At 49.8% G+C, this 10,007-nt stretch overlaps 1 protein-coding gene across 1 annotated transcript in view; it reads right to left on the reverse strand.

Annotated features, from left to right (window-relative positions):
• Nucleotides 1–10,007, reverse strand: part of PINK1 (PTEN induced kinase 1) — a gene marked incomplete in the record, with an annotated part of 14,820 nt that overhangs the window by 4,230 nt on the left and 583 nt on the right. The window contains 3 exon segments of the mRNA XM_014586541.2: nt 568–750; nt 3,718–3,818; nt 5,399–5,686. Coding sequence (XP_014442027.1) covers nt 568–750; nt 3,718–3,818; nt 5,399–5,686 — 572 coding nt within the window.

Here is a 10,007-nt window from a genome sequence, read left to right on the forward strand (position 1 = left end):
ATGGCGGAGACACGTTTTCCTCACAGCAGCCTCATGGCGGGGTTAGGTGGACGGAGGGTGACCTAAGGACTATTTTCTTTTCTTTCTTTTTTTAAAAACTATTTTTGCTCATCTTTATTTATTTATTCACCCATTTTAATTTGACCAGAGAGGGACAGACAGAGAGAGAGAGAGAGGGAAAGTGAGAAAGCAAGCTGCCAGGTCCAGGACTCGAACCACAGGCGGCTGTATGGGAGTCCAGTGCCCCTAACCACCACGCCATCTGCGGCCCCTGTTTTTATTTTCAAAGCAGCTAAGGCAAGCCGAGAAAGGCTAATAGTCAAATGTAGCATCCCACTAATTGTAAAGTATGTTCTGGGTGAAGATGAGCCTTCGTTTTCATGAAGACTCACCTCACCGGGAAACTCCTCTCGGGCAGACGCACTGCCTCTGCATGGGCTCGTCCTCCCAAGGGGTGCGAGCTCTCTTCCGGAAACCCCTTTCTCATGGGCATGCACACCGAGGGCAGGGGCCAGCCTGCACTGGGAAGCTGAGGCAGCTCCCGGGGCCTACCACCCCGCCACTTACTTCTTCATCACAAGGAACAGTGTCCGTCCATGGCCCAGGCCCTCGGGGTGGAGGCGGGGCGGCAGCACGTCAGGGTAGTCGACCAGAGCCCCTGGCAGCAACGGCACCGATGAGGTGAAGGCGCGGAAAACCCGGATGATGTTGGGATGAGGGGCTAGTTGCTTGGGACCTCCCTTGGATTTTCTATTCAGCCAAGTGGGACAAACGTAACAGGCCAGAATCAGATACGGCAGTTGGTAAGATGATAACCTAAGACCTATCATCTCTAATAATAATCGAATATCTCTTATTTTTTAAGAGAGATTTTTTGCTATAGGGCATGTGTACCTGCCAGACGGACAGAAAGCAGAAAATCACTCCCCAGGAGGGATGCCATGCTGCAATCCCTACATTCCCCTCCGGATTTTGGGCATGCACGCATGTGCACCCAGCATGAGTTTCAAGCCGCTGGGTCCAAGACTCCAACTGGTCAACCATGTGGGAGTCCAGCGATACAACCAATACACCACCTGCTGGTCCCTTTTAAGTATTAAATATATACATACATATGTGTGTGTCGGGTATGCACATCTAAGTTTGTTTATTTCACGAGAGGAAGAGACAGACGGACAGGGCCCTGCCACACCACTATCCTTCCCCACCCTCCCACCAGCCAGAGCCATGGGTGCTCGGGCTGATCTGGGACCAGACCTCAGGCTGCCCATTTGGACCCAGTACTGCACAGTGGCACACTACTGCCCGTGCCACTGCAGCTGGGCCTGCACCAAATATCGATCATTTGCCACGTGCAGGTACTGAGTGTGATCCTGGAGGGCAGGCAGGCGACATCTCTCTGACTAGCTACACCTGCCCCTCAGCAAAAGCTGGTGAGCTCGAACCTCATGTCAGCTCTTAACACTAGAACTGGGAACACGGAGAAAAGCCAGCATGGTCCTTGCTCTTAGGGAGTGAAAGCAGTTACTGACTCAGTGAATGCCTCTGATTCCGTGAGCCTGCAAACCTGAGGACAGGGACTCTGTCCTGTCCCCTGCTACGGCTTCACAGCAGACTCGCACAATGTATTCAGTTTGCAGACAATAACTAGTGAATGGATAAAGTGACAGCCAGTATTTGCTAAGTCTGGGATTCTAGGTGCTTCGTACGTGTTAGCCTCGTGCGGTGTGTTACTGCCTTACACACCTCTGCACTGGAGGCAGCCCAGCCAAGATCAGTAACCTGGCCAAGGACTGGCACTGGCAGGCCTGCAATTCAGACTCAAGCTGATTCCAGGTCTCTCAGCCACCAGGTGCTGCCACATAGGACGGGTGACTGGACGGGTGCACAGACAGATGAGCAGACGGACAGATGCACTGAAGGGTGTGTTCTCCAAGATCATGTGCAGTATATTTCTGTCCCCAGATAGAGGCATTCAGGTGTTCACTTTTTCTACCAAGGGCTAAGGAGCTGAGGCTGAGGGTGTCAGGCCATCTGAGCGGCTGCCTCCGCTGGCCTGCAGGGCCGTTGGTCATGCTGGAGCCACCTGTGGTTTAGTCCCTTAAGGTCCTATTTCTCTCCTGCCTTGGACAGACCTAGGATCTATGACCAGTCCTCTTGAGAATCATCAAAATGCAGCAGGGCTACCTCTTACCGGTGTGTGTGTGTGTGTCTGTGTGTGTGTGTGTGGCAGAGTGCAATAAGGTAACACATAACACATGGCTCTTTTTGTTGTAAGATTGAGCATCAGGGCTAGCCCTATGCTTGGTGTTTAAAGGAGCTGGATCCCATATGGCCAGTCATGGAGTTTGAATCCTAGCCCTGGAGACTTGAAAACATACCAGGCATGTAATGTGTGCATGCCCAAATCCCAAAAGGGTGGAGAAATTGAGGACGGGTTATGGCCTGATTATGCCCCATTGGGAGGTACTTCCCCCCTCTCCCTTTCTCTTTCTGTCTCTCTCTGTCTCTCTGGTGAGCATATGTGCCCTGTGGCCAACAAAGAAGATTGAGCATCAGTGGTCACCACTGGTGGGGGGACTCACAGAGCCCAAGCGCAGGCCCTGCCCACTTGCTCTTGGTTCTGCTTCCTTCCACCTCCTTTCCTGCTTCGTTGCCTGGGCAGTGCCTGTTCGCCATTCCAAAGGCAGAGCAGCCTGGCTGTGATGACGCAGCCGGCAGGCCACCGTCATACGATATTGGAGCGAAACCGGAGGGCCCCAGGGTCGAGCTGCCTGCCGACACACTCACCATCCTAGCTGACCAGAGGCTCAGGGGAATACCAGCAATGGCAGGACCCTGTCAGGGTGTCTTATCCGTCTTTCTCTCATGAAAGAAAGAAAGAAAGAATAGAATCTTGAAAAAGTCGGTATGAATTGTCCAGTTGTCCTTTTGTGAGCCCTCCTGAGTGGCCTTCACCCCTGCCGTGTACACACCTCTGGGCTCCCCCAGGACCTGAGGCTCTGAGCACTGAGCACACTGGGCTCTCTGTGGCCACACTGAGAACTCGTAGGGGAGAGCCCACTTACATTTTCAGTCTCTGGCACCATAAGATGTGCGGTGGCTGTTAGTGGAATGAGTGTTCCTTTTGTGGGGACAGTGTTCAGTTCATACCAGTAGGTGGCGCTTCACCTGTGAATTACTTGGGAGGAATCAGGGAACTGGATGAGTTTCCCAACGTTCTTTTTGTTTTGGTCTGTTTTAATTGCCAGAGGGTACATGTGTCTACTGGAAAGAAATAAGAAGGCAGAAAAGCACCCCCCACTGGGGCACAGTCACATCGTAATCCCTTTTTTGCCGTTTCTCTAACCTGTGGGATTTGGAGCGCACATGCACACTTAACCTAGTATGTTTTCCAAGCCACAGGGCCAGGATTTGAATCACGGTCAGCCACCTCGGACCTGGCCCTCTTAACCACTGCGCTATGGGGCCAGCCCCCAGCGGCCTTAACTGGGCACTCTGAGATGGCCTCGCACACTCCCACATGAGTTAGCCACCTGTCATTATCAGTTGGGTCAGGTTATCTGCAGTCTGTCCCCTACCTGATGATCCAGTTCTGACAACACAGTTCACTAAGACATAACCGCTGTGCATCCTGGCAGACACAGGGCTGAGTGCTGGGACCCGGCTGTGATTCTGCTCTCGGAGAACTCAGTGTGGCGGGCACAGGGGCCTTACCTGTAAGTGACTGCTCCAAACTCCCCGGCCAAGGCCACTCGGCTAGCTGGAACTAGCTCCTGGCTCATGGTGCTAAAGATGGCTTCACTGGAAGAGCCTGCCTGAAAGACACCCATAGCAAACCCAGAGTTACACAGACCGAGCGAAATGGCAACTGCCAAGCCTTGGCTGGAATCTGGACCAGGACAGCTACTGGCTCTGACTTTCAAGGCGAGATCACCTCCGAAGTGGCCTCCAAGACTAGTTATCCTGGAGGAAGAGGGTAGCCATGCCATCCATGCCAACTCAGAGGGTACAACCCACGCCTCCAGCTCTGACAGCCCAGTGCCCAGTGCAGGAGATGCCTGGGTGACTTCTTCCTGCTGTAGGTCTCTCTGCTGGAAGCTGACCACTGGGTCACAAGGGTGCATTCTGCAGGCTGCCTGGAGTACTCCACTCCGGATTAGACTGTGCAAGAAGGCCTGCCCCAGCCCCGACACAGAAAAACCAGGAAGGAGGAAAAGCAACCGCGTTTTCCTCAGTTCATTATGAATGGCTCTCAAGGCTTAGATCGTGTTAAGTATTAAGAAGATCCTGGAAGAACCAACACTCTGGCAGCTTTTGTGAATGCGGGAGCTGCCATCCCCCCACCAGTAGGAGTTTTCATGCTGAGACTGGGTGTTTCACAGGCAATGGATTTGGCTACTTGTGACATATTGGCCCAGCATGGTGTGCACAGTTTCAAAACCTTCATTTTGGGGAGCTGGCAGGTGGCATGGCGGTGAAGGGCACTGGGTTTCCACATGGCTGACTGCAGTTCAAGTCCCGGACCTGGTGGCTTGCCTTCTCACCTTCCCTTTTTCTCTCTCTCTGTTTCTGTCTGGTCAAATTTAAAAAATAATAATAACAAATGGAATTAGATAAATAAATAAATCTTTTTCTTTCTTTCTTTCTTTCTTTTTTTTAAAAAAAACCCTTCATTTCCTGGGCGTGGTGGCACCCGCCCTATGGCAAAAAACCCTTCATTTCCAAAATGAAAGCAAGAAACTGCACTGTTTAGTGTTGGGCATGAACTGCCATGGCTGTTTTCCACCCCAGCCTTGGATGGATGCTCTGGGCAGGAGAAAGAACACCAGAGACTGATTAAAGTTCTAAACCCATGTGGCAAATGTAGAGAGATTAAATAGAAATATTTGTTTTTGTGGGGAAAATACTCAATTTTCCAAAGCCTTGAATCCTCCCAAGAGCTGCGAGCAGGTGGGTGACGAGAGAGCCTTAGATCTGGAGGGAGCTAGAAGGGTGAGTTAGAGGAAGGAGTACGGCTCCCCCTCTCCAGGGAGGCAGGAAAAGGACGGAGTGGCAGTAAAGGCAGACCTGAAACGATAACTGATCGGGTTAGAAATCAGTGCTTGGACACTTGCCACTCAGAGTGAGGTTCGTAGACCATCTGAGTGCATGTTGGAGTTCGAATCACAGACCCTGTGCGGGCCCCAGAACCTGCCCTTCAACCTGACTATAGCTGGACATAGGACAATTTGAGATGATGCTCTGGACTCCAGAAACAAGAGTGGAGAGACCTAGCTGTACAGGCACCTTTCCCGTGGAGAATCAGTCTTTTCCTATCTCCTTCCTGGGGAAAAAACCAGCTCCACTAAGACTTGCATCTTAAGTGCCTACTTTAAGAGGAAAGGCCCATCCTTACCGAGATGTTCCACATCATCTTGATGGCTAAGGGAAAGGCAGGGGCCCCTGGAGCTCGCTCCTCCCCGTCTCCGGATGGAATGACGTCTGGGTCTGACCTCGGAAGGAGACCAGTGCTCTTCGCCCCACTCAGGTTCTGGGGCAGCGCAGGCATGGTGGCCTCATACACAGCAGCACTGCAGCCCTTGCCAATGGACTGCCCTATCAGATACTCCTCCAGCCGGAAGCCCTGCCAGCGTCGAGTGTCCAATGGGTCAGGCGCCAGCTTGTTTTTCTGGGTAAAAATTGCCTGTGGGGATAAAAGAATACCCTGAACCAGGGGGCCTAGTAAGGCGCAAGTAAAGGGAAACAAGAGAAGGGAAGGGGTGAGGCAGGGTCCTCCCTGACAAGATTGAGAGTTGATATAAACACAACAAATTGGGTTTGACTTCTCTCCTGGGTTCAGGTCACCCTGCTTTGTCTCATCATTTAGAAAAACATCACGAGGGTCACAGCCAGCCGACAGAACTGTGGTAAGCGAGGTCAGGACTTTCCAGCCCTGTGGTGGGCGCGACCCTGCAGGTGTCTGAGACCGCTCTCAGCAAGGCCTTGGCTGACAGTGCCTGGACAGCTTCCAAGAGCATGGGACTGACAGTGGCTCAGGCTGCTGTGGCAGGCAAGGGAGTGAGACCAGGGGTATGCCTGGGGCTGAGTCGCTGAGTCCTGTCTTCCCATCTCAGCCTCAGAACTGATAGGCTGCCCTGTGAGCAAGGAAACTACTAGGTTGTTGGGAAAATCATGACGTATTTTCTATTTTTCAATGCAAAATGCATCATGACTTTTCCGACGACCCAGTGGGGTACAAAAGTCTAGAGAGAAACAAACGGAGGTGCAGGCACCCTAGGCTGTGCTGTGCTGGGGAAGACAGCTCGTTTGTCACAAAGGTCCTCCCCTGCTTCAGGTCTCAGGGATGTCATTTTTCCATCTCCTCCAATGGTCGGACCCGCTGCTCCCTTCCTCCCAGCTCCATGGCCAGTCACTCACAGGCCCTGGGTGTGGCACTTGGCACGCACATGGGCAAAAGGCCGAGCCCCATCTCTGGACTCCCCTGCTCCATGCCAGCCCTTCCCTGCACAGAGCCACGCCAAACCACATTGCTCTCGCGTGTCACTGCTTCTCACGGTCCACCCAGCTGGGTTTCCAACACTGCCCAGTGCCTCACCAGGCTGGCTGTGCATGGCCCTTAACCCTCCTCCGATGTTTCTCTCAGCCTTTGCTCAGCCACCTGCCTGCCCCTGTTTCTGGGGTCCTGCTCTGCCGGGCTCACCCCTGCTCATCCACGGAGCCCAGCTCACCTCCTTCCCTTTTAACCAGCCCTGACCCTCCGGCCCACAGCAACTTTACTTCTGCAGATCCCAAAAGCACCAGGTGTCGATAAGTTAATTCACCTCCCACTGTAACTTCGAACTTTTTGATAAAATTAAAGTCCATCTTTTCTTACCATTTTACAAACTCTAGGGAGCAGAAGAAATAATCCCATATCAACCATGGTTCTGAAATTATACATACATATCTATATATAGTATATATCTATATATCTATATATCTATATATCTATATATCTATATATCTATATATCTATATATATATACACACACACACACACATTTACACATTTTAAAGTATTCATTTTATTTTTAAATGTTTTATTTTTTTCTGTAGGGTGTGTGCACTCACAGGAAGAGACAGAGATAGAACATGAGAAATCACCCCCTGGGGGAGATGGCCATGCCTCAATCCCTTCTCCTCCATTCTCTTAGGATTTGGGGTACACACACACACACCTGGCATGAGTTTCAAGCCACCAGGTATGGGACTTGAACAACAGTCAGCTAGGTGGGAGTCCAGTGCCTTAACCGCCATGTCACCCATGCCGGCCTCTGTTTTACGACTGACTTATTTCACATACCATAATGTCTTCAAGGTGCATCCATGTTGTGGCATGTATCAGAATTTCCTTTTAAGGCTGAGTAGTATTCCAGTGTGTGTATATACATTTTGTTTATCCCCTCATCTGCTGGGTACTTGGGTTGCTTCTCCCTATGCCGACTGTAGGTAATGCTGCTGTAAACACTGAGGTTCAAATATGTGCGTCCCTGCTTTCAGTTCTCTCGGGCATACGCTCGGAAGTGAAACTGCTGAATCATATGGTAATTCTACTTTTCATTTTTTTCCTTAAAGACAGGCTTCTGTTGCCCCGGTTGGCCATGATTTTCCTGTCTCAGCACCCTGAATAATTGCAGTTTTAACTTATTTGAGGGATTGCTCTACTGTTTTCCACAGCAGCTATGTACAGGTTTCTGTGTGAACGTCACTTCTCATTCTCGAGTAAACTTTTAGTCCAAGACTGCATGGCTGGGTCATGTCATAAATGCATATTTAGTTTTGCAAGAAACTGCCAAATTACTTTCCATCATATATCCCCACCAGTAACATAAAAGAGACCTATTGGGTCGTTGGGAAAGTCAGGACACATTTTTGCATAGATACATAGAAAAATATGTCACGACTTTCCCGATGACCTAATAGTTTCTCTGCATCCTCACCAGCATTTAATATTGTCACTATTTTTTATTTTATTTGTTCCAGTAACTGTGCAGTGGTGCCTTCTAGTGTTTGAAATTTGCATTTCTCTAGTGGCTAATGATACTGAACATCTTTTCCTATGCTTACTTGGCACTTACATCTCCTCTTGGTGAAAGTATACTCCTGTCCTTTACGTATTTTGTAACTGCACCCTTTTACATGCCTCTGTCTAAAAGGAGCAGCCTCTCTTCTACTGCAGTCTGACAATGCACGGGGTTTTAGCACTAGCATCACCAGATCCGGCAATTTTGTTCAAAAGATGTATTTTATTTTTGAATTTGCCAGAGGTGTGTTTGCTAGAGAGAGAGAGAGAGGAAGAGAGAGAGAACCCCCCACCCCACGGGAGATGTTCACATCGCAACCTTTCCATCTCTGCCCCTTTCAGAATCATGGGCACACATTTACATGCACCCAGCGAGTTTTTCAAGCGGCTGGGTCTGGGACTTGAACCACACCATGGCAGATTCAGCTACCTTAGCCACGATGTCATTGGCTGGCCCAGAAGCCAAACTTTTTTTTGAGAGAGAGGGTTGTTTATTTTTGTTTATTTTTTTTTTTTTTCTACAGGACACATACACTTGCCAAAGAGACAGAGAGACAGATAATGTGAAATCACCCCCCTGGGGGGGATGACCATGCCACAATCCCTTCTCCTCCCGGGATTCTGGGCATGCATGCACATGCTCCCGGTGTGAGTTTCAAGATGCCAGGTCTGGCCCTCAAACCACAGTCGGCCACATGGGAGTCCAGCGCCTTAGCCACAATGCCACCTGCTGGCCCCAAGGCAAACATTTTTTAATGTGAAATTAACTGACAGCCAATGAGAAAGACACAGGATGGTGAAATGTGAGAAAAGGGTGTGTAAATGGTAAGCTCAGGAGAACAAATCTTCTCAGTTTAGAAAATAAAAGAGCCTTTTTTGTTCTAGGCAGGATTTGTCTACTCTCTTATCCTTGGCTTGCTGGTTAAGACAAGAACAGAGGCCGGGAACTAGGTTAGATGTCACCTGTTCCTCTAAACTGGCCATAGCTCAAACACAGGACACTGGAGACAAGGAACAAGAACTGTGCTGGAATTCGGAAACAGGAGTGGCTCTGCTGGGTTCTTAACATCTCTGTGCCCTTGGGCAAGTCACTCCATCTCCCACAGCCTCAGTTCTGACCAGTAAAATGCGGGGCCATGCTAACACACTACGTGGTTCCAAACCCCAGAGGTGGAATTCTGCCAGCTATCTTCAGACCTGGACTGCGAGGCTGGGTTTTCCCGGGCTCTAGCCTGCCTGCCTGCCTACCCAGCAGATTTCTGACTCGCCTCTACAGTGAGCTAAGTCCTTAAAATAAAGCTCTCTAAAAATACACATCCTATCAGTTCTGTTTGGAGAACCCTGGCTAATACCCACTTAGAGCAGAAACAGAGGTCTTGAAACTATTTTAAGCATTTCAAAAGCTTAAAAACCTCTATGTATCCAGTCACCAGTGAAAACTGGTGGGTTAACTAAAATGACAGTGAGGCAGCCTGGCTTGGTAAAGAGCATAGGTGTCGGACAGTCAGACCTTGGGCGCTGCCCATAATTAGCTGTGTGACTTCCAGTAAATCACTTCACCTCTCTGAGGACGTTTCCTCCTCCACAAACAGGGTCGTAGGAGAGAGATTATGATTTAGTTGTCATCACATTCTAGAAAATTTACACGGCCACTTGCTATTGTGCAAATTATAATTAAGCAGCAAATCTTCTAAAATATACTATCTGAGGAAGGGAAACAGTCAACAAATGGGAGGTGATGGCCCAAGTCAGTGGATGGGTAACAGTGATACAACCTATCAGTGATATCCAAGGCTTTCCAGATAGACTTTTACTCTTGCCCACCCCCACCCAGACAGGCCGCTCAACCGTCTCTATTTTTATTTAATTTTATCATTATTGTTACTTGTTATAGGCAGGTGTGCTCGCCTTTAGCCCCGCCCCTAGCCCCGCCCCTCACCCC

The sequence above is a fragment of the Tupaia chinensis genome, unplaced genomic scaffold, assembly GCF_000334495.1.
Source record: "Tupaia chinensis unplaced genomic scaffold, TupChi_1.0 Scaffold000146_1, whole genome shotgun sequence".
Lineage (NCBI taxonomy): Eukaryota > Metazoa > Chordata > Mammalia > Scandentia > Tupaiidae > Tupaia > Tupaia belangeri.